The following is a 24,896-nucleotide window of genomic DNA, read 5'->3' on the forward strand; positions in this document are numbered from 1 at the left end:
AAGTAATGTATAGTTTAAGCATTATAAAGTCATAGAATGATAGAAATTTACTGCACAGAAGGAGGCCATTCGGCCAATCGTGTCTGTACCGGCCGAGAAAGTGCTATCCAGCCTAATCCCACTTTCCAGCTCTTGGTCTGCAGCCTTATAGGTTACAGCACTTCAAGTACATATCCAAGTACTTTTTAAATGAGTTGAGGGTTTTTGTCTCTACCATCCTTGCATGCAGTAAGTTCCAGAACCCCATCACCCTCTGGGTGAAAAAAATTCTCCTCAACTCCCCTCAAATCCTGCTACCAATTACTTTAAATCTATGCCCCCTGGTTATTGACCTCTCTGCTAAGGGAAATAGATCCTTCCTATCCATTCAGCTCCGAGTTGAAGAGCTGGAGTCCGAGCTGCAGACATTGCGAGGCATCAGGGAGGGAGAAAGCTACCTGGGCACTTTGATCCAGGAGGCAGCCATGCCCCTTAGACTAAATACTGTAGAATTGACATGTGGTCAAGGACAGGAGGGTGTGACTGTGAGTGAGGCAGGTACGGGGATCCAGGAGGTAGCACTGCAGGAGCCTCAGCCTCTGCACTTGTTCAGTAGATACGAGGTTCTTGCAGCCCTTGTGGACGAGTGCAAGGACTGCAGGGAGGATGAGCAAACTGGCCACGACACCATGGTTCAGGGGGCCATTCAAGTGGGGGGAGTAAAAAGGAATGTGGTTGTAGTAGGCGACCGTATAGTTGGAGGGATAGATACTGTTCTCTGCAGCCAAGAGCGAGAGTCCCGAAGGCTGTGTTGCCTACCCGGTGCCAGGGTTGAGGACATCTCCTCAGGGCTGGAGAGAAACTTGGAGTGGTAGAGGGAGGATCCAGTTGTCGTAGTTCACGTAGGTACCAACGACATAGGTAGGACTAAGAAAGAGGTTCTGCTGAGGGAGTTTGAGCAACTAGGGACTAAATGAAAAAGCAGAACCACAAAGGTGATCATCTCTGGATTTTTACCTGAGCCACGAGCAAATTGGCACAGGGTAAATCAGATCAGAGAGATGAATGCGTGGCTCAAAGATTGGTGTGGGAAAAGTAGGTTTCAATTCATGGGGCACTGGCACCAGTACTGGGGAAAGAAGGAGCTGTTCCGTTGGGAACCATGCTGGGACCAGTGTTCTGGCAAACTGAATAACTAGGACGGTAGAGAAGGCTTTAAGCTAAATAGAGGGGGGAAGGGCTCAGGTGGGGCGAAGTTTAGATTGATAAAGAGAAAAGACAAGAAAGTAGTACAGGAAAGCGATGCGGGTAATGATAAACAGAGTGTGTCAGGAAGGGACAGAGCATACAAATATAAGAGTGCACTAGCAAATGGGGCCGGGGTAGGAAAGAATGGTAAAAAGACAAAATGAAAGGTTCTTTATCTGAGTGCGCGCAGCATTCGTAATAAGATAGATGAATTGACGGCCCACATAGAAACAAATGGGTATGATCTCGTGGCCATTACAGAGACGTGGTTGCAAGGTGACCAAGGTTCCGAGCTAAATATTCAGGGTTATTTAACATTTCGGAAGGATAGGAAAAAACGTAAAGGTGGTTGGGTAGCTCTGTTAATAAGGGATGAAATTGGTATAATAGTGAGAAATGATCTTGGCTCAGAAGACCAAGATGTTAAATCAATTTAGGTGGAGGTAAGAAATAGCAAGGGAAAGAAATCACTGGTGGGAGTAGTATATAGGCCCCCTAACATTAGCTAACGCTGTAGGGCAAAATATTAATCCAGAAATAAGGGGTGCTTATAAAAAAAGGTAATGCAATAATCATGGGCGATTTTAACTTTCACATAGATTGTGTAAGGGGTTTCTTTTTTTACTGTTTCTCGGGCTTATAATAGGTCAGCCAGTTATGTTTTCCTGAGCTGCCCTGCCCGCAGTGCGGTTGCGAATCGCTTACCCCTTCCTGATTCTGAGCTGAGGACTTATCGAGTGGTAACAAAGACAGACAAACAGACCAGTGGATTGGTACAAGGAAAACCAATGTTTATTAATAAGAAAACTAAAACTACAGCCAGAAAATTAATGCTCACCGGTGAAAACAGATGAAAAGGCCTGGCCCCTGTGCCTGCTGTTGCCGTCGACATGTGGTTGCGAGGTTTACTGAATGGCCTTCCTTCTTAGTTGCTAGCAGACAGACAGGACAGGGCCAAGAGGCGAAGAGAACAGCTCCCGAGAGATATACTGGGCAGCCCCAGTTATACCCTCTTGGTAACAGGTTTTTTTCATACCTTATCAGCTTGCTTCATTGTTTGATTTAAGCATGAAACGTAAGACAAAGGACCCCATCTCTGGCCCATTTACATTAATGGCCATTTCCTGTATCGATCAGTTTGCTAACTGCTTTACCATTGTTCCGAATGTACCTTGATGGTTCACCTTTTGTCCTGCGATCACTTCCTGCTCGAATTTTGATGTGTTGGCCGGCCATGTTGATAGCTTGCCTCAGGGCTAGACTGCAGCTGCATTGTTTAAAGAAACCTGTCTGAGACACGAAGCCTGCCAAGTTGTTGAGAATGCAATTTCAAATCTGCCGGTCCTCGGCCATGTGTCTGACTGCAGCCATTTTGAGAGACCTTGGATTTTTTAAAACAGTCACACCAGGGTTTCTTTAATAACTCCAATAAATCTTCGGGGTGGGGGGAACATGTGAAATTTTGCGAATCCCTTCAATTGGACAAATCAAATTAGCAAAAATAGCCCTGAGGAGGAGTTCATAGAGTGTATTAGGGACTGTTTCTTAGACCAATACGTTGGGAAACCTACCAAGGAACAGGCCATTTTGGATCTGGTAATGGGTAACGAAACAGGATTAATTAATGATCTCAAAGTAAAGGATCCCTTGGGAAGCAGTGATCATAACATGATAGAATTTCATATCCAGTTTGAGAGCGAGGATCTTGGATCTGAAACTACTGTATTAAACTTAAATAAGGGCAATTATAAAGGAATGAGGGTGGAATTGGCTTAAGATTAGATGGTATGATGGTGGATAAGCAGTGGCAAACATTTAAAAAGATATTTTATGACTCGCAACAAAAATATATCCCTGTTAGGAGGAAAGACTCCACAAAAAGGGTGAACCATCCATGGCGAACTAAGGAAGTAAAGGATGGTATCAGGTTAAAAGAAAAAGCATGGCAAAGATTACTGGTAAGCCCGAAGATTGGGAAAACTTTAAAAACTTTAAAAACCAGCAAAGGATGACTAAAAGAATAATAAAGAGGGAGAAAATAAATTATGAGAGTAAACTAGCAAGAAATATAAAAACTGATGGTAAAAGCTTCTACGAGTATATAAAAAGGAAGAGGGTAGCTAAAGTAAACATTGGTCCCTTAGAGGATGAGACTGGGGAAATAATAATAGAAAACAAGGAAATGGCAGAGGCATTGAACAGATATTTTGTATCTGTCTTCACAGTAGAAGACACTAATAACATACCAATAATAGTAAAAAATCAAGGGGCAAAGGGAGGGAGGAACTAAAAACAATCACAATCACTCGAGAAAAAGTACTAGGTAAACTAATGGGTCTAAAGGCTGACAAGTCCCCTGGACCTGATGGCTTGCATCCGAGGGTCTTAAAGGAAGTGGCTACAGAGATAGTGGATGCATTGGTTGTAATCTTCCAGAATTCACTAAATTCTGGAAAGGTCCCAGCGGATTCGAAAACCGCAAACGTAACACCCCTATTCAAGAAGGGAGTGAGACAGAAAGCAGGTAACTGTAGACCAGTTAGCCTAACGTCTGTCATTGGGAAAATGCTAGAACCATTATTAAGGAAGTAGCAGTAGGACATTTGGAGACTCATAATACAATCAAGGAGAGTCAACATGGTTTTATGAAGGAGAAATCATGTCTGACAAATTTATTAGAGTTCTTTGAGGAAATAACGGGCAGGGTGGATAAAGGGGAACCAATGGATGCAGTATATTTGGATTTCCAAAAGGCATTCGATAAGGTGCCACATAAAAGATTACTGCACAAGATAAGAGCTCATGGTGTTGGGGGTAATATACTGGCATGGATAGAGGATTTGTTAACTAACAGAAAACAAAGAGTCGGGATAAAAGGGTCATTTTCAAAATGGCAATCTGTAACTAGTGAGGTGCCGCAGGGATCAGTGCTGGGGCCTCAACTATTTACAATATATATCAATGACTTGGATGAAGGAACAGAGTATCTTGTGGCCAAATTTGCTGATGATACAAAGATAGGTGGAAAAGCAAGTTGCGATGAGAACACAAAGGGCCCGAATTTAGCAGGCCTGCGGGTTCCCAGCGGGTGGTCCTCCGGGAGCGTCGAAAACGCGAACGGCGAAATTAGTGGGTTGCCCACGCGATCGTAGCAGGCAACCCACTAATAGGATCCAATTACCTGCTCCTCCGGGGTCCACGGCGCTGGCCTGCGCGTCGGGCGGGCTGCGCATGCGCAGTACGATCTGTCAGCTGGAGGCTCTCTAGTTAAAGGGGCAGTCCTCCACTGACAGATGCTGCAACCAATGGGACAAATTGCAGCATGGAGCAGCCCAGGGGGAAGGCTGCTCCCAGTTTAATGATGCCTCACCCCAGGTATCATCAGATGGGGTGAGGAGGAGGGGGAGGACACAGATCTTCCCCCCGGCGGGCGGGAGGAAGCGGCCTGCCTCTGCCACCAAGAAGGCCTGGCTCGAGGTGGCAGAGGGGGTCACCTGCGCCACCAACATATCGCCCACCTGCATACAGTGCAGGAGGCGCTGCAATGACCGCAGTAGGTCAGCCACAGTGAGAACACGAAGTCTTTCCCCTACACTCCGTCTGCCACAACACTGCCCCCACCCCAAATCTCCTTCGGCACCGCCAACACTATTCTGTCACATCAGCCTTCATGCCCACTCACACCCCATCCTCATCTTACCTCCACCTACTCACCTCGCCAGTACTCATCCTGCCACTAACACGCGACCCAATCCTCATACAATCTCATGGCTCCATCCCATACTCACCCTCTCGTGCATCTCCCTCACGGCCAGCCTCACTCAACCTGCCACCACCTGTGCTGCAGCCACAGGGCATGCATCACATATGTGCAGTAGGCAGGGTAAGGCAAACGTCTCGTCAGCATGAAGGGGGTGCACAAGGGTGTCTGAGGGTTTGTCATGGGTGTTACCCATATTGAATTTCAGAGCAACAAACAGCACACATTATATTGACACCACCACTGCCATGTCTCCGCGAATCCTGTCCATTGTGTCCAATAATGCCCGCTCCTGGGTATCACTATGAGGACCCACCACTGATGCCACCCATCGTGTTACTGCAGAGTAGGTGCAGGTGTATTTGCAGGGCTCGTCCGCGCAGACGACTGAGAGACATCGGCGGTGTTGCCGGCTGCACCCTGGAAGGATGCGGAGGAGAAGGTGTGGAGGACAGTGGTGACTTTGCCAGCGACAGGTAAGCAGTTGGTGCTGGGGCCAGCCAGGAGCAGCTCGGCATGAAAGAGGCTGCAGATCTCCACGACTACATGTCGAGCGAATCTGCGCCTCCCTGTGCACTGCTGCTCGGAGAGGTCCGGGGAGCTGCGCCTCGGTCTGTGGACCCTGTGGCGAGGGTAGTGCCCTCTGCGACGCGTCTCTCTCTGCGGTAGCCCTCCCTCCTGCTGTGCAGGTGGGCGTGCAACCACACCGTGTTGGGGGGATCCACGTCTCTGCGAGGCTGCTGGTGGTGGTCATGCTCTTCGTCCTCCGAGGGTGTCCACACACCACCCAACTGGCAGGTGTTGATCTGAGGGGTTGTGCAGGGTAGGTGTGTGGGTCCTCGGACTGGGGCTGCGGTTTCGTGTCGGTCTGTCCTCTGGCTTGGCCGGCGGGTGGTGGGGGGCAGGGGTTGCCCTGTGTGACGCGGTGGCCTCCTGCGTGGGTGAGGGCGCTCCCCCGTGGAGCGCACCTTGGCACCTGCCACAGGCTGCTGGCTGCAACACGCCTGGTTTGAAGGGTCCTGTTTCCCCCAGTGTGGGAAACTGACTGCTTTGACCGTAAAATCCCACACTTCCTCTTTTGACAGCTGCTTCAGCTCATTAACTGACCACAACGAGCAAGTTAAGTGCTCTCAAGTGGAACCCCGCTGGCTTTAATTGCCTGTGGGATTCCCACCAGCGGGGCTTGCGCGCGCAGCCCCGCACGTCAGCGCGGTACCCGGAAGTGGCCGGGATTTCGTCCGAATCCGGTCACGTGATCGGAGATCGGGATTTTCGGGGCCCCCCCGCTGGAAACCCGCAGGTAACCCGACCCTAAAATCGAGCCCAAAGTGTCTGCAAAGGGATATTGACAGGTTAAGCGAATGGGCAAAAATTTGGCAGATGGAATATAATTTGGGAAAATGTGAAGTCGTCCACTTTAGGAGGATAAATAAAAAAGCAAAATATTATTTGAATGGAGAAATACTACAAAATGCTGCGGTACAGAGGGATCTGGGTGTCCTCGCACATGAAACACAAGAAGTCAACATACAGGTGCAGCAGGTAATCCGGAAGGCAAACGGAATATTGGCCTTTATTTCTAGGGGGATGGAGTATAAAAGCAGGGAAGTCATGCTACAACTGTACAGGGTGCTGGTGAGACCACACCTGGAGTACTGCGTACAGTTCTGGTGTCCTTATTTAAGGAAGGACATACTTGCTTTGAAGGCAGTTCAGAGAAGGTTCACTAGGTTGATTCCGGGTATGGAAGGGTTTTTTTTTTATTCGTTCATGGGATGTGGGCGTCGCTGGCGAGGCCAGCATTTATTGCCCATCCCTAATTGCCCTTGAGAAGGTGGTGGTGAGCCGCTGCAGTCCATGTGGTGAAGGTTCTCCCACAGTGCTGTTGGGTAGGGAGTTCCAGGATTTTGACCCAGCGACGAAGGAACGGCGATATATTTCCAAGTCGGGATGGTGTGTGACTTGGAGGGGAACGTGCGGGTGGTGTTGTTCCCATGTGCCTGCTGCTCTTGTCCTTCTAGGTGGTAGAGGTCGCGGGTTTGGGAGGTGCTATCGAAGAAGCCTTGGCAAGTTGCTGCAGTGCATCCTGTGGATGGTACACACTGCAGCCACTGTACGCCGGTGGTGAAGGGAGTGAATGTTAAAGGTGGTGGATGGGGTGCCAATCAAGCGGGCTGCTTTGTCCTGGATGGTGTTGAGCTTCTTGAGTGTTGTTGGAGCTGCACTCATCCAGGCAAGTGGAGAGTGTTCCATCACACTCCTGACTTGTGCCTTGTAGATGGTGGAAAGGCTTTGGGGAGTCAGGAGGTGAGTCACTCACCGCAGAATACCCAGCCTCTGACCTGCTCTTGTAGCCACAGTATTTATGTGGCTGGTCCAGTTAAGTTTCTGGTCAATGGTGACCTCCAGGATGTTGATGGTGGGGGATTCGGCGTATTCGGCTTATTTTGTCTTATGAGGAAAGATTGAACAGGTTGGGTCTAAAGTCATTGGAGTTTAGAAGAATGAGAGGAGACCTTATTGAAACATACAAGATTCTGAGGGGACTAGATAGGGTAGATGCTGAGAGGATGTTACCCCTAATGTTGGAATCTAAAGCTAGGGGGCATAGTCTCAGAATAAGGGGTCGCCCGTTTAAGACGGAAATGAGGCGGAATTTCTTCTCCCAGAGGGTCTTGAATCTTTGGAATTCTTTACCCCAAAAAGCCGTGGAGGCTGAGTCATTGAATATATTCAAGGCTGAGTTAGACAAATTTTTGATCAGTAAGGGAGTCAAAGAATATGGGGAAAAGGCGGGAAAGTGGAGTTGAGGTAAAAATCAGATCAGCCATGATCTCATTGAATGGCAGAGTAGGCTCGAGGGGCCGAATGGCCTACTCCTGCTCCTATCTCTTATGGTCTTATGGTCTAACGGTCTAACTCTGTATAATTTTATACACCTCAATTAAATCTCCCCTCAGCCTCCTCTGTTCCAAAGAAAACAACGCCAGCCTGTCCAATCTTTCGTCATAGCTAAAATTCTCCAGCCCTGGCAACATCCTCGTAAATCTCCTCTGTACCCTCCCTAGTTCAATCACATCTTTCCTATAATGTGGTGACCAGAACTGCATGCTGTACTCAAGCTGTGGCCTAACCAGTGTTTTATGTAGTTCTAGTATGACCTCCTTGCTATTATATTCCATGCCTCGGCTAATAAAGGAAAGTATCCCCTATGTCTTTTTAACCACCTTATCTACCTGTCCTGCTACCTTCAGCGATCTGTGGATATGCACTCCAAGGTCCCTCTGTTCCTCTACACTTCTCAGCATCCTACCATTTATTGTGCATTCCCTTGCCTTGTTTGCCTTACCTCACACTTCTCCATATTGAATTCCATTTGCCACATTTCTGCCCATCTGACCAGTCCATTGATACCTTCCTGCAATCTACAGCTTTCTTCCTCATTATCAACCACACAGCCAACTTTTGTATCATCTGCAAACTTCTTAATCATGCCCCCTGCATTTATGTCTAAATCATTGATATATACCACAAAAAGCAAGGGACCTAGTACTGAGCCCTGCAGAACCCCATGGAAATAGCCTTCCAGGCACAAAAACACCCGTTGACCATTACCAATGGTTTCCTGCCACTGAGCCAACTCTGGATCCAACTTGCCACTTTCCCTTGAATCCCATGCTTTTACTTTTCTGACCAGTCTGCCATGTGGGACCTTGTCAAAAGCCTTGCTAAAATCCATGTAGACTACATCAAGTGCGCTACCCTCATCGACCCTCCTCAAAAAATTCAAACAAGTTAGTCAGACAAGACCCTCCCTTAACAAATCCATGCTGACTGTCCTTGATTAATCTGTGCCTGCTAAATGACTATTAGTATTGTCCCTCAGAATTTTTTCCAATAATTTGCTCACCACCAAGGTTAGGCTGACCTGGCCTGTAATTACTCGTCTATCCCTTTCTCCCTTTTTAAACAATGGTACAATGTTAGCATTCTTCCGGCACCGCACCTGTAGCCAGAGAGGATTGGAAAATGATAGTCAGAGCCTCTGCTATTTCCTCCTTTGCTTCTCTTAATAGCCTGCGATACATTTCATCTGGGCCTGGCGATTTATCTACTTTCAAGGATGCTAAACCCCTTAATACTTCCTGTCTCACTATGTTTATCCCATTCAATATTTCACAGTACTCCTCCTTAACTACAATGTCTGCATCATCTTCCTCTTTTGTGAAGACAGACGCAAAGTATTCTACGCACAGGTTACCTGTTTGGTCTCTAATAGGCCTTACTCTTTCCTTAGTTATCCTCTTACTCTTTATGTATTTATAAAACATCTTTGGGTTTTCCTTGATTTTGCTTGCCAATATTTTTTCATGCCCTCTCTTTGCTTTTCTAATTTCCTTTTTAATTTCACCCCTGCACTTTCTATACTCCTCTAGGCTTTCTGCAGTATGGAGCCCTCAAAATCTTACATCAGCTTCCCTTTTTTTTAATCCTATCCTGTATGCTCTTTGACATCCAGGGGGCTCTAGATTTGGGGGTCCCACCCTTTTTCTTTTTGAGGACATATTTGCTCTGAAACTTCACTATCTCCTCTTTGAATGCCTTCCACTGCTCTACTTTCAGTCCGCTTTTGCTAAATCACATCTCCGCATGGTAAAATTGGCCTTTCCCCAATTAAGAACTTTTACTTCTGGTCTATCTTTGTCCTTTTCCATAACCACGCTAAATCTAACTGAATTATGACCACTATAACCAGAATGCTCTCTCACAGATCCCCCTTCCACCTGCCCAGCTTCATTCCCTAAAACCACATCCAGAACGGCCCTTCTCTTGTTGGGCTTGCTACGTACTGGCTAAAAAAGTTCTCCTGAATGCATTTTAAAAATTCTGCGCTCTCTATACCTTTTACACTGATTGTATCCCAGTTAATATTAGGGTAGTTGAATTCCCCTACTATTACTGCCTTATTGTTTTTGCACTTCTCAGAAATTTGCCTACATATTTGCTCCTCGATCTCCCTCTGACTGTTTGGGGGTCTATAGTACACTCCCAGCAGTGTGATTGCCCCTTTTTTGTTCTTCAGTTCAACCCATATGGCCTCATTTGATGATCCTTCTAACATATCATCCCTCCTCACAGCTGTGATTGTTTCTTTAACCAATATTGCGACCTTCCCTCCTCCATTTTTATCTGCCTCTATATCGCGTCCAGGAATGTTGAGCTGCCATTCCTCCCCCTGTTTAAGCCATGTTTCAGTAATTGCTAAGATATCGTACTTCCACGTGTCTACCTGTGCCCTCAGCTCATTTGCCTTATTCACTAGACTCCTTGCATTGAAGTATATACCATTAAGCACTGCCAAACTCTTTTGTTGTCTATTTTCTAGCCTTAGTTTCCTCTGCCTTCCATATTCGCTTACCAATTTTCCACCTTCCATTTCTAGCTCTGCTTTTCTCCCTTCTGAATCAGGTTCCCATTCCCCTGCCAAGCTAGTTTAAACTCTCCCCAAAAGCACTAGCAAACCTCCTCGCGAGGATATTGGTTCCATCCCTGTTGAGGTGCAATCCGTCCGGCTTGTACAGGCCCCATCTCCCCCAGAACTGGTCCCAATGCCCCAGGAATCTAAAGCCCTCCCTCCTGCACCATCTCTCCAGCCACGCATTCATCTGCTCTATCCTCCTATTTCTATGCTCACTGGCGCGTGGCACCGGTACCACCTTTGAGGTCCTGCTTATTAATCTCTTTCCTAGCTCCCTAAATTCTGCCTGCAGGACCTCATCCCTCTTTCAGCCTATGTCATTGCTACCGATATGGACCACGACCTCTGGCTGTTCACCCTCCCCCCTCAGAATTTTCTGCAGCCACTTAGTGACATCCTTGACCCTGGCACCAGGGAGGCAACATACCATCCTGGAACCACATCTGCGACCGCAGAAACGCCCGTCTGTTCCCCCTGCCTCCTGGAATCCAACCTGTAGCTGCAAGCGTATTAAGGGCTACTGCTGACATAAACTATTGTAAATTAAATCCCACAATTCTTCTATCATTTGGAATCTCCTCTGTCCAGCTGTGTAACTTACAATTCATTATTTTCACTCTCTTTTAAACCCATTTTCTCATTTTACATCCCTATCGATGGTGCAGCCCCTTCCTTGGTTCAGTGGACAAGATGGTGAGGACTATGGGCTCCTCCATGTATGCCATTTAATGACCAGCTGCGGGGCGACCACCTCCTGAAACGTGCTATCCACGTAGCTCTCAGCCTCACGGATGCACTGCAGTGACACCAGCCATTGCTCAAGCTTCAATACCTGGATCATGAGCTCCTCCAGCTGACGACACTTTCTGCACATGTGGCTTTCCAGGACATGAGAAGCGCCTGGAATTCCTACATGGCACAGGATGTGCATTCGACAGAACTGAGGTGCCCTGCCCTGCCTCTATTGATTAGACTACTAACTAAACTTACCAGAAATAAACTTCAGACTTGTCCCTGATCTGGACAAAAAAAACACTCACCAGCTACTCACCAATCAGCTCCTTCCCTTGCGCTGACGTTACTTTAGGTGGGTTTTTTTTAACCTCTCTCCCTGATGCTCATGCTCCCCAACCTCTGGGCTCTCCTTTTATGCCCCGCTCCCAGGCCTCTCCTCTCGCTCTCGAGCCTCCGCTCCTTTTATGCTCCACTCCCAGGCCTCTCCTCTTGCTCTCAGGCCTCCGCTCCTTTTAAGCTCTGCTCCAAGGCCTCGCCTCTCTCTATTGGGCCTCCACTCCTTTTATGCTCCGCTCCCAGGCCTCTCCTCTTGCTCTTGGGCCTCCACTCCTTTTATGCTCTGCTCCCAGGTCTCTCTATTTCCCCTTACTGATATTGTACTGTTCAGCTTTATTGTTCAGCATTCTGTTTGCCTTGTTGATTGCTGCTTTGCAGTGTTTGGACACCTTAAGTACTGATCTACCAATACCCCCAGATATTTTTCTTACATCAGTTATTTCACCATCATTCATGGAGTACACATGGTGCCCATTTTTCCTTCGTACATGCAGTACTCTACACCTCTATACACTAATGGGCAAATTCACCAATCCCATGCTACCAACAAGGAGCCACACTCGAAGGGAATGCAGGTCAGAAAGGGGACTATAACACTGTAGTGCTAATTCTCTGACCTATGCTCCCTTTACGCACGGCCCCTAGTGAAAGTGCAAGATCAGTGGAATAGAACTTGATTTTCATCTGCTTACATATTTTGTCTGACTCACTCTGTAGGCTCCTGGCTATACCCTCGGGTTCAACTACTCTTCCCCAACCCCTGTTTGGTATCATCTGCAATTGAGTTGAATCTAAGTCTTAAATATAAAATAGCAACAGTAGGGCTCTGAAATTGAGTTGTTTCTGATCATATGGCCCAACACCTGTTTCACCCTATGCCCTCCTGTTAATGTGCTAGTTTTGCCTTTAGGAATAAGAATGATGAGAATTGAGTCTAGACAACTGACCCATAGAAATTCTTTTCTTTAGTACAATGAAGTTGAAAGAGACTAGTGGGTTTTGATAGATGACACTCAACATGTCCAATCACTCCACAGTGGCAATGAACAAAGCAAATAGAATGCTGAATTATATAGCCAAAATAGAAGGGTACAAATAGAGGAAGTTATGTTCAAATGGTGTAGTGCTCAGGTCAGGGTACACCTTGAGCACTGTGTCCAGTTGACAAGGGAAATAGTCAAGCTTTGGAGGTGGTTCAGAGAAGAGCCGTGAGACTGATCTCCAGCATCAGAGGACTGAGTTATGAGATAAGACCAGGGAAACTTGTCAGCCATGAAAGGAAGGGGCAGAGAGATGACCTTGAAGAAGCATACAAGAGAGTAGACAGTACAGAAACAATAAATCTGGAGTAATATTTCAAACTAAATAGTGACCATAGAGCAAGGGGACACATGTTCCAAATAATGAAAGGTAAATTTCGAAGTGATGACACAGAGTGATCAACAGATGGGATGGACTTCTGGGTAGATAAATGGAGGGGAAAACCCTGGAATTATTTAAGAAGCAGGTGGATGCAGTGATAGGGGAGACTGTAGGATGGATGAGCTGAGATGGGCTGAATGGATTTCCTCATCTGTATTGATTTTGTGATCCTCGTTCCCATCGTAACATGTATAGCATCAGTTGCATACTTATTATTTTCACTTCAAAAGCACTGCTACATCTCTATCAGCACATAATTTTTGTAATATCTTTTACAGTTATTTTCCTTTATGTTTCTGGTGCTACTACTGTATAATAATATTCATGTCTTACCTTTTTGTTCTTGAGGCTTACAACTTCTTTCTGACCCCTAACCAGGTCCTCCAAGTAGTTGACAGCACACTCACTCCCGTGACACATACTCATGCTTCTTCCCTCCTATGCATATTTGAGGGCTATTTTCACTCACCAAAAATGTGCACACATTTCTCCGTAACAGCTTATTAGTGCATCCATCTCCTGATCAATTATCATTGAAAGAAGAAGGAAAGTTGCATTTATAAAGCACCTTAAATCCTCAAGGTGTACAAAAGTGCTTAGTTCCAATATGTTATTTTGAAGTTAAATCATTGGGCCATTGTTTGCTGCGGCAGGGCACCTAACGGTGTCTGCCTTTTTTAGGTTTTTAAGTTTTTTGCGTGGCAGGTTTCTGAAGGTACAAGCTGATAACTTCACAGCGAGGTGAACAGGGCAAGCAACTGTGTATCTCCTTAACCAATCAGATTGAAAGATTGAGAAATTACCAGCACAAGGACTGAAAAGGAAGTGTAAATTAGAGTGGGCGAATTCAATGTCAAATCAGGTACAGAAAGAGAAATAGAGAGAGAAAGAAGAGACAAAAGAAAAGTTTTTTAAAAAGTTTAATTTTACATTTTTAAAATCTCCACAACAATTAAAACCTGAAGGAATGAAACTCCACACTTGTAATAGTTAATTGCCAGAGAGGTTGACTGGCAGTAATTAACACTTGTCATGTTGTGAAAAAATTCTTAGACTGAAATGAACAAGACTTAACTTTCTGTGGCGAGTTTAGTTCATATCTACTGTGCAAATACAGCAACTTTGCGTCGTTCAATGCATTTCAATGGTGAGGCAGACAACGAGATGCGAAGCTAACAGTGGAGCGACAGCAGTTTCTGGATATCCATGTTTAAACGCGCATCTGCGCCTTGTTTCTAGTTGCTATAGCATTTGCGCATAAATAACGGTGAGCGCCATTAGCCTCACCATCACTTTGACAGCAAATTCTGGTCCAATGTTGTTATGTGGGCTAACTCAGCAGCCAATTTGGGCATAGCAAAATCTGGCAAACAACAATGAGAAGAATAACAGTTAATCTGTTTTGATTGTGTTGGTTGAGGGAGGAATGTTGGCCGGGATACCTAGAGAACTTCCTGCTCTTCTTTGAATATTGCCATAGGATTTTTTTGCATCTATTTAACTTACCATGCAAAAAGCTGATTACTGCCCTGAAGTGTGGATGTGTTCAAGTCCTGGACTGGATCTTGAATCCACAACCTTCTGAATCAGACTTGACAATGCTACCAGCTGAGCCAACCTGACACTTAAGCCATTTTGCCCCAAATTTATATGATCTACACCTAAATTAACAAACTTTTGAACATTTCCACCAGTATGTAGTTGATTAGCTGCTTGGGAAACATTAAGGGATCATTATTGCAGATCCATTTTGGTTTGCTGCTATTTTTTTCTTTACTGCTAACAAAACCTATTCTCAGGAATATCACGTTTCAAAGCTGTGATTCTGTAAAGTTGTAAATTGCATGAAAAGTGGGCATTTTCTCCATTGATAAGAGGAAAATCTAGCCCTTTATTCTTTGCTGCTGGCATGTTTCTCGTGTGTGTCTGTGTTTCTTAGTATATAAATAAATATTTCAGGCTCTGCATCTGTGCTGCTTTTGCCTTCTGGGAGTGGGTTGGGGTAATTCAAATGCTTCAAAGAATGTAGTTAACTGCTTTCAAAATTTTTCACTTAGCAATTTTTAGAATACTTCGAAGCATTAAAGATTTCACAGATTATTTATTATAGGGTGCCAAAGGAGGTCAGATAACATGTATAATTTTCAGGTTGCATTACAAACCTATACGTTGTAGCCCACTTATAACAATTTTTCTGCATATGTTCTAGTATTTGATCAGAATGGACAAAATCATTACATATACTTGGAATATACTTGTACCACTACAAACCAACCAGGCATTAACCAGAACTTGGATTTTTTTTTCAAAATGTGTTGAGGTTAGATTTGTGTGTAAGAGGATTTAATTGCACAAGAACTCTTTTGCCTTCTGACTTGATAAAATGTCTCCACAGCTGTGCAGCACTGCATGAATGAAAAACTGGGGTTGTCCATGCTGTGAAAGTGAAGTCTTCAGCAAAGTTATTTTAAAACAATTGCACCAATAAACACAAGCAAAAATGTTATGTTTAGAATGTAACTATTAAAATTCTATATTTTATTCTATCAGGATTCTTCAGACAGTGGGACCTTCTCATGCCAGGACATACACTGTGGCCGTGTATTTCAAAGGAGAGAGAATTGGCTGTGGTACAGGTCCAAGGTATGATTATCTATATGAATGTTGAGGCATTACTTTGATAACAATCTGTGCAGGAAAGTTGCTAATGCAATAATTGCTGACTAAACCAAATGACCCACCAAACTCAAATGAAGTACCAACTCGATGGAATGCAGCTTGAATTGGGTCAGCTGACTTATGCCAGATTTCCCTTCCAGTTTGGTTTGTCTTTTTCCACCAAGGATGACCGTAGCATGCACGGTACGACAGTAAAGTATGAAAGAAGCAAACACCTTCTAAGTCTATGTATTGCATTTCTTCCTTTTCCTGCTGACCAACAGACCCGTTCTCAAGCTTCTCCTCTTGATTCAGCAAATTTGTACTGCAAAATTTAGTTGAAATTTTAGGACAAAATAGTTTACTAAAAAAAACTTTGAAGGATGGGACGATGGTAAGTGCGTTACAATGGACTCAGTCACCTTTGGATTAAGGGAGGGAAATCAGGCAGGTTTGGTCGCTATTCAGCAATCTCTTTCCAACTATCACTGCTGGAGGTGCCTGTGTGTGGAGTTTGCATGAGGATAGGATGGGCTGAGCTGTGATGCCCCAATGCCCTTGAAGTATGTTGGCCTGTCAGCATTAATCGTCAAAGCTCACATTTGAATAATGGCCAATTGACCAGCACCTGTAGTGTCTGTGCTATCCAGAGAGAAAGAAGGAATTGGCAAGTGAAACAAGAACTTTGAAGAAGGTTTTATTATTAACAGGTTGGCTGTCTGGGAGTTAGACATACAAACTGTTTTATTTTAGCTCTGTGATGATCTTAATAATAAACAATAGGGTTCAATGATATTAATGAGAAATTGTTCTGTGGTGTACATTTATCTTTTACTGACAGTGGATGTTATAGATTTACTCAGGGCGGAGAAACATACTTGCAGTGTCATAACATAATATGCATTGGACCTGTTTAAAAATCTTCACAGCATTTAGCACATACAAGACAGTTGTGTTACACATGCTGCATTAATGCGGAATGGTTTTGTGTTCATGTTGATGTGAATTGTGTCGTGTAAGTTAGGAATTAAGTCAGTCAAATGAAATTTAACCAAGAAACATGAAACCACCTCAAGGAAGTCTGGCACTGCTTCAGCTTTACACAGGTGATTGGGTTTAACAAACATAGCTGTCAAGTTTCAAAGTTCCCAAGTGGTTCAGTGGACTCAATGGGAATGTTGTAAACTTAATTTTCACCTTTTTACTGTTATAGCATTGACTCTCCACTCAGTACTTTGTTAACATTAATTTCCCTGACAGAGACAGCTATAGCTCTGGTCTACTGGCCCCACTTTGCTGTGAACAGATACCAGTCCCAAATCTGTAACTATAATAAAACAGCATTCTTACAAATTAGTCTGACTTTAATAATATTAAACTGCCCAGACATTCTGACAAATATCGGCATTTGTTTTGTACAGTACAAAATGTGCATAAGCTACATTGAACATCCTAAATGGAAAAATTTGAATGTTTAATTACCCTTTATCATAACCCATTTGAAAGCTAATGACTGTAATCACCACTGTGGCAGAAACCATGCAGTGGTGCTGTGCAGCAATAACATAAAATAATTAACCTTTGTGGGTGTATGCAATTTCCTGTGTGATTTAACCTTTTCTTTGACACAAATTATTGATTCTTGGAGCGTTGCTGTGTTAAACAACAGTGTATTTTCTTTTATTCCTTCAAACATGTTTTATTGGTTGAGGAACCTAAAAAGAGATTTATCTCTTAACTGCTTAGTCAAGGATATGGTCAGACTTCAAATTACTTTTATTCTGGCAGAAAATGTTAGGTTCTGATAGCGCAAATGGTTTTATGGGACCAGAAAAGCTTTTGTCATCCTGTCTATGGTACATTTATATATGTATATATGACAAAATATGCTTCAGGAATATTTTTATAAGAACTTAGGTAAAATACGGTGTTGGAATTTGTTTAAGTAAATGTCAGCATTCAGGAAGGGGTGGGTGGGATTCAAATGAATACTACTTCAAATTATCATACTGATGCACCAATATTATGTATATTCTTTGTTTGGGGGAAAACCATCCAAACAGCATAGCAATGTAAGGTGAGGTTTCAAGTGAAGGCCAAACTTTTCTACACAAGAATGGAGGGAAAATCTAAAGCTGAGTCTATATGGCCCATGCTTCCATACATTATAAGAACAGGCTCACAGATTATAGAATGTTGGGAGAGGCTATCTGCTTGCACTTTCAATCAGGCAATGGTGTATAGACTGTGGAGATTAAAATGAGATTTTATAAATTAAGTCCACCATAGTTCCTTATGCAGGGTGTTTTTAAAAAAAGGTCTGAATTTATTTTGACATTTTGTACAATCTTCCTATAATTCCTGTAACATTTGGGGGTTTTATTCAATATAAGGGAATGGTTAAATTACAGACACCTCTACCTACAAAACCATTGCTAGTAAATACCAATGACTGAATTGCAGTTTCATAGTCACTAATACTGCCAGCCACAGAAGTTCCACATTCAACAGTGAAATTATTTGCAGTGCCATGAGATCCTTATATGATCATAAAAAGGATTCCACTCACAGGATAAATTAATGGAGAGGGGAGTTGTAGGAAGCAGAGCTAGCTGAAAGATTAGTTGTAGTCTCTGCTTCTTATGGGAGCCATGATTCAAATCTAATACAAGTAAAAGCAATAAAGGTTGTCTCTTAATGGTAGCTGTTCATTTTCATAGGTGAATTAAGATCTGGTAGTTTAGCTTATTCTGTAAAGAATATAATTAAAGAGTACAAAATCATTTGAGTTTGCTGCCGTGCTACTTCATGATTTTAATCTCTGCAAGCCTCGGGGAAGGGCAAACTCAACACAGCATTATTTTTTGGTTTATTAGGCTGCATAATAACAGTATGGGGAAGCTAGATAAACACATGAGGGAGAAAGGAATAGAAGGATATGCTGATAGGGTTAGATGAAGTAGGGAGGGAGGAGGTTCGTGTGGAGCATAAACACCGGCATGGACCTGTTGGGCTGAATGGCCTGTTTCTGTGCATTCTATGTAGTATGCCACTGAAAACAATGGTGGATGCAGTGAGCCTCAAAGGACTCGGTAAAATTGTGCTGGGATACCAATGGGTAAATCACAGAACCTCATTCCCTGGTAGGTGATCCTGCAACCTTGTTTCAGTAAATAGTGCTTAACTCCACATGTATATTTCTATGTACAAGGGACAGTATTTGGATGCTGGGAGGTGGGGTGTGTGAAATTTTGATGCTGGTATTCTGTACAGACTTTTTGTATTGATGCAGAATTTGAGGTGCACCTATGCTCTTGTGTTTCTTGAAAGGAAAAAAGTTTGCAGGGCTAGGAGGATAGGGCAGGGGAGTGGGACTAGCTGGATTGCTCTTGCACAGAGCCGGCACGGACTTGATGGGCTGAATGGCCTCATTCCGTGCTGTAACCTTTCTATGATTCTATGATTCTGACACAAACATGATGATCCGTCCTCCAGTACTACGTTGTGGTTCTGCTCCAGTTATAACCTCATTAAAACAGCCTGGCCACATCTCACCAGTGTTGTAGAGAATGGATTCGAGTGTGGAGTAAACTATCTATGTCATCAAGTCTTTTGGGTGAGATTGAGTCAATGAGCAAGAGAGAGGTTTTGTCTGCCATCAACCAAGAAAGCTCCAGTATTCCATTACTGGATGGGTATAGGCTTTGTAGAACACCTAAGTTTCTGAACTCTCAGTCTTCTATCAGTGTTTCCAGACATCATCACCATTTGTAGCGCCACCAAACATCAGTTGCAGTTACCAAGCCAAAGAGCTGATTTTTGTATTGTAAATAAAAAGCGTTTTCAGCCAATATAGATCAAAGGTCTATGGTCAGTTTTTCTCAAGAGTTATTGATTTGATCTGCTTAGTGCTGAAGAAAACCTGCTGCACAGCAGTGATTCAGATTATCATTTGTAGGGACTGGGCAATGCTGTTGGTTCATAGAAACATAGAAAATAGGAGCAGGAGTAGGCCATTTGGCCCCTCGAGCCTGCTCCGCCATTCAGTATGATCATGGCTGATCCTCTATCTCAATACCATATTCCCGCTCTCTCCCCATACCCCTTCATGCCTTCTGTGTCTAGAAATCTGTCTATCTCCTTCTTAAATATATTCAATGACTTGGCCTCCACAGCCTTCTGTGGTAGAGAATTCCACAGGTTCACCACCCTCTGAGTGAAGAAATTTCTCCTCATCTCAGTCCTAAATGTCCTACCCTTAACCCTGAGACTGTGACCCCTCGTTCTGGACCCCCCAGCCAGGGGAAACATCCTCCCTGCTTCCACTCTGTCTAGCCCTGTCAGAATTTTATATGTTTCAATGAGATCCCCTCTCATTCTTCTAATCTCTAGTGAGTACAGGCCGAGTCGACCCAATCTCTCCTCATACGACAGTCCTGCCATCCCAGGAATCAGTCTGGTGAACCTTCACTGCACTCCCCCTAAGGCAAGTATATCCTTTCTTAGGTGAGGAGACCAAAACTGCACACAATACTCCAGGTGTGGTCTCACCAAGACCCTATATAACTGCAGTACGACATCCTTGCTCCTGTATTCAAATCCTCTTGCAATGAAGGTCAACATAACATTTGCCTTCCTAACTGCTTGCTGCACCTGCATGTTTGCTTTCAGTGATTGGTGTACTAGGACACCCAGGTCCCTTTGTACATCAACATTTCCCAAACTATCACCACTTAAATAATACTTTGCCTTTCTGTTTTTTCCTTCTGAAATGGATAACTTCACATTTATCCACATTATACTACATCTGCCATCTGTTTTCCCACTCACTCAACTTGTCTAAGTCGCCTTGAAGCCTCTTTGTATCCTCCTCACAACTCACATTCAAACATGCTCCTTTCACTTCTAAGACCGAGGTTTGAATCCAGTCCAGTCTCGGAATGAAAGTATTCTTTCTTTGTCAGGTATTATCATCCTACATGGAGAGTCAGTCAAAAAAATATTCCATTAGATGCATGCCCACAGGACGAAGCCAACCATAATTTGGCACCAAAAGAACCTAAACGATGGCAGGTATAGAAAGTAGGAAAATTCACACTGGTGCATTAGGAACTGATTTTCTGAGATTGGGGTTAAGGCACACTTTTGAATAATATAGAGGGACCCTACTCTGCTTCAGCCCAAAATTGTCTTGAACTGGGAATACTGGTGCTGACACAGGATGTTCAATCCTAGTGTCCCATACCAAACTGAAAGCTTAACTAAGTTGAAGTAATTGGAAATATTTATAAAAATCATGTTCCAACTGAAATTTAAACTCTAGTTAAGTGCCTGGGGAATCCGAGCAGATCTCCAGAAATCCCAGAGAAATGGCAAAGAACGCTAAAACGCGGCCATTTTTCTGGAATTTCAGCGGACCTCCTGTTGATGTTACAGCGGAAGACTGGATTTCAGGGCCAAAGAACTGAGCCTGGTCCAACTCTGGACCCCTGGACATCACTGGGATTCAAAATTCTGAGCAGATTGAATCAGCGGCATCAGCTGCTGAGACTGACTCTGCTCAAAAAAGTCTTTTTATTTTGTCATTGAGATCAACTAGCATTTTTTTTAAATGTTGCAATGAAGTCAATGTTTCTTGCACCATCTTTAATGAGTAATATGGGGGCTAGAATGATACAGTCTCCCATCTGTGTAATCTTACAGCCAAGTGTAGGAGCACCCGTTCTGCACCACTTATGATTGTACTATTTCATTTTGTACAGTCAGAGTGAGATGATGAATTCAGCAACAACAGTTGCATTCTACTGGCAGCTTGACTGAAGTAATTGCAGCTTATTTCACTTGAGACTACAGCTTTTAGAGAAAAGAGACATTCAGCTGTTTTTATTAATGGATCTGAGCAATGGCTACATAAGGAAAGAAAAAGGTCAAGAAAAACCATCAGGCCCATGAAATTCCACACCCACCCACCCACCCACCCCACAACCAGACAATGGTGAAATCTTGTGTACCATTCACCCACTCCCCAACCAACACTTTCTCTTGGGAGAGACAAAAAAGAACTTGCTCTACTTGTGAAACTAACTGTTTTATAATACTGAGCTACTTGGTCCTAATTAGTGCTTTAGTTTGCCATTCTAAGAATTGTTTTTTCTTTCAAACAGCATTCAACAAGCAGAAATGGGAGCTGCGATGGATGCACTGGAAAAATGTAAGAGGATCTTTTTTTAATAAATTTACTAGCTTTGTCCTTTTTTAACTTTTGGAAAATTCATATAAAGTTGCACAATTTTAAATTTGAATTAACTGGATAGGAACTAATGAATGAGGAAATAACAGGTATTTCAGAAGATATGAGGTGCTCATTGATAATGCATATCACATATCAGGGCCAAACAGAAATCCAGGACAGAAAAATGAATTGTGTCTAATGTAAGATGCTTTAGACAGACCAGGCCAGTTCCTTGACTCTGATCCTTGAAAGCAAGGCTATCCCATTTGTGACTGAAAACATGAAAGCATTCCCACCTCTGAGTCAGAAGGAGCAAGGTTCAAACCCCACTCCAGAGAGTTTCGGTGAGTGGTGACCAGAGCTCCAGCTCTGAGCCTTGGGCTGACATTCCAGCTGGATACTCGCATCCGGGGGATGTGCGTGTCCCCCCCTCCCCCCACCCCGGTCATATGGGCTGTGGGAGCCGATAAATCCGTCCTGCTGTATAGGACTAATCACCTTATCGACTGATATAAATATGGTTACGGCCAACATTCACTTTGCAGACTGTTAATCAGCCTGCAAATCCATCCACTACTTTGCATTGTTCTCCAAGGGAAGAGTGTGAAGGTATGAAAACAATAACTGAAAACAAGAAAGTTTTCTATCATTTTAGCTCCCTAGGCGATTCATGTGGATGTTGCAGAGAAAATTCATAGTTGAGGAATAATGGTTACATTCTACAGCGTTTGGAGCTAATTTAGTTAGATTTTCAACATTGGTTAATCATTGAGTATTTACTGTGGGAAGTAGCCCACTTTGATCGATTAGTCCTAGGATTGAGGTGAGGAAGACCTGCACATTAGTTAAGAGCGTGGAGTGTCCTTTTGAGAGGATTATCTTGCATTAGGGAAAGCAACTTTCTTCAATACCCCAGAGCATTCATCTGTAGAAGCAAGCTATGTTAAATGTGGCTTAGATGTGGAGATGCCGGTGATGGACTGGGGTTGACAATTGTAAACAATTTTACAACACCAAGTTATAGTCCAGCAATTTTATTTTAAATTCACAAGCTTTCGGAGGCTTCCTCCTTCCTCAGGTGAACATTTGTTGGAAATGAAATCCTCGAAATGAAATCGCATTTATAATTCACAGAACAATGCTTGGTGATTACAGACAGTTTTTTCAACTGCCCGTTGCCAAGGCAATCAGTGTGCAGACAGACAGGTGTTACCTGCAAGGTCTCCGAATATACAAATCACCTCTCTATCTCTTTTTTTTTGTTTGTTGTTTTTTTTTGGTGATTTGTATATTCGGAGACCTTGCAGGTAACACCTGTCTGTCTGCACACTGATTGCCTTGGCAACGGGCAGTTGAAAAAACTGTCTGTAATCACCAAGCATTGTTCTGTGAATTATAAATGCGATTTCATTTCGAGGATTTCATTTCCAACAAATGTTCACCTGAGGAAGGAGGAAGCCTCCGAAAGCTTGTGAATTTAAAATAAAATTGCTGGACTATAACTTGGTGTTGTAAAATTGTTTACAAATGTGGCTTAGATATGTGTATGAAGAGTACACTTGAGTCAGGCTATTATCAACCATCAAGGGATCAGTTGTCATTGGCTGAAGTTTGTAATGCCTGTTGGTAGGAGGAGACAGCATGCGCTGGCACCTGACATGTTGCTTAGACAAAGTAATCAACATTTATCTAGCTTACAGACTGTCAAAGATCTGACCCTCCCATTAAACCCTGGAGTTGGCAAATGGATGCCCTGACAATAGTAAACCCGCTTGAGGTTGATGCGTGAAGCTTAAGATTCGAAGATTTGATATGTTGCATCAAGTAGCAAAGTAGAACATATGAGCTGCTTAAGGAACATAAGTGATGAGTTGGGGAGGAGATAATTGCCTTGTTCCTGGCTTCATATCTGATGAATTTTGGGTAGTGTGAATTCAATCAAAATAAATATCTATGCCCATGTTGGTTTGCTCATCAATATTAGTCAATAGATTTGCTAGTTAATCAATAATTACTCAATAATCCATCATCATTAGTCAATAGACCTGCTAATTAGTCAGTCATTCAGTAATTCAGTCAGGTTGTTTATTAATGTTTTACGCTACCTCAGAAGAAAACAATTTGGTTATATTATTCCATTCCAAAGAAGAGGAGAATTTGTGTTCTGATTCTGCCCGTTTTCGGTGATCAATTGCCATATGAATAAGTTGGGAGCAAATCAGATTTAAACCAGTTCAGTCAGTGACCTCTTGTCTGGGCTTGTTCTGCAAATGGAGTGGAGAACTATATGATAAATTTAGCGCCCAGCCAGCGCATGTCAGAAAATGTTGGGCAGTGTGCCCACAATTTTCCACTTTGAGCCGGCTCCATGCAAGGCCCTGTCAGCAGTGCGGGGCTTCACAATGTTTACCTGTATATCTGTATCTATTTCTTCTTGCTGTATGCTTATCCATGTGACCTGACCTCCTATATCATTTTTAGAAAAATACTTTATTAGATTTTATTGAAAGGTCAAAAATGAATTCCTTGGACAAATACCAATACTGAGAGCCACATTTGAGCATCCATAAGTGTTGTCCTGACAGCACAGTAATCGTTGCTTCATGAATATTCAAGACAAGAGATTTGTTTCTCGTTGTATCTTGTGTTATTTAGCAAAATATATGCTTCTTTCTGCTATATGCATTTTGTCCTCCATGTACACATCATCCAATGAGGGGAAATCACAGTGGCACTGTACCTTTAAGAGCTTTGCTTGCTGAAATCTATTCAGCTTGCTACAGTCACATAATCTTCCTCCCACTCATGCTCACAATAAGAGCCTGGCTTCAAACTAGTCACTTGTGTTTTTTTTCCATTTTCAACAGTGTCTTGCTGTTACTTACGTTGTAGGAAAAGTTCTGCCTCTTCTTGATTTGGAACCTGTCAACATATTTTAACACCAGCTTTGCCGTCATCTTCTCTAAAACTCATTTACAGGAGTTCTGCTGTTCCCACAGAGTATCACCACAGTGGAACACTTCATTGATTTTACTTTCAAAAATGGG

General features: G+C 43.4%; 1 protein-coding gene across 2 annotated transcripts in view; it reads left to right on the forward strand.

Annotated features, from left to right (window-relative positions):
• drosha (drosha ribonuclease III) overlaps positions 1-24,896 on the forward strand; it is a 190,271-nt gene that overhangs the window by 149,146 nt on the left and 16,229 nt on the right. For both annotated transcript variants that reach the window (XR_010966622.1, XM_068001877.1), the window contains exons 30-31: positions 15,510-15,602; positions 21,782-21,828. Coding sequence is in view for 1 of the 2 variants with exons in the window: in XM_068001877.1 (XP_067857978.1) it covers positions 15,510-15,602; positions 21,782-21,828 (140 nt within the window). In the remaining variant the exon portion in view is untranslated. The remainder of the gene's footprint in view (positions 1-15,509; positions 15,603-21,781; positions 21,829-24,896) is intronic.

This window comes from Heptranchias perlo, chromosome 2 (assembly GCF_035084215.1).
Source record: "Heptranchias perlo isolate sHepPer1 chromosome 2, sHepPer1.hap1, whole genome shotgun sequence".
Lineage (NCBI taxonomy): Eukaryota > Metazoa > Chordata > Chondrichthyes > Hexanchiformes > Hexanchidae > Heptranchias > Heptranchias perlo.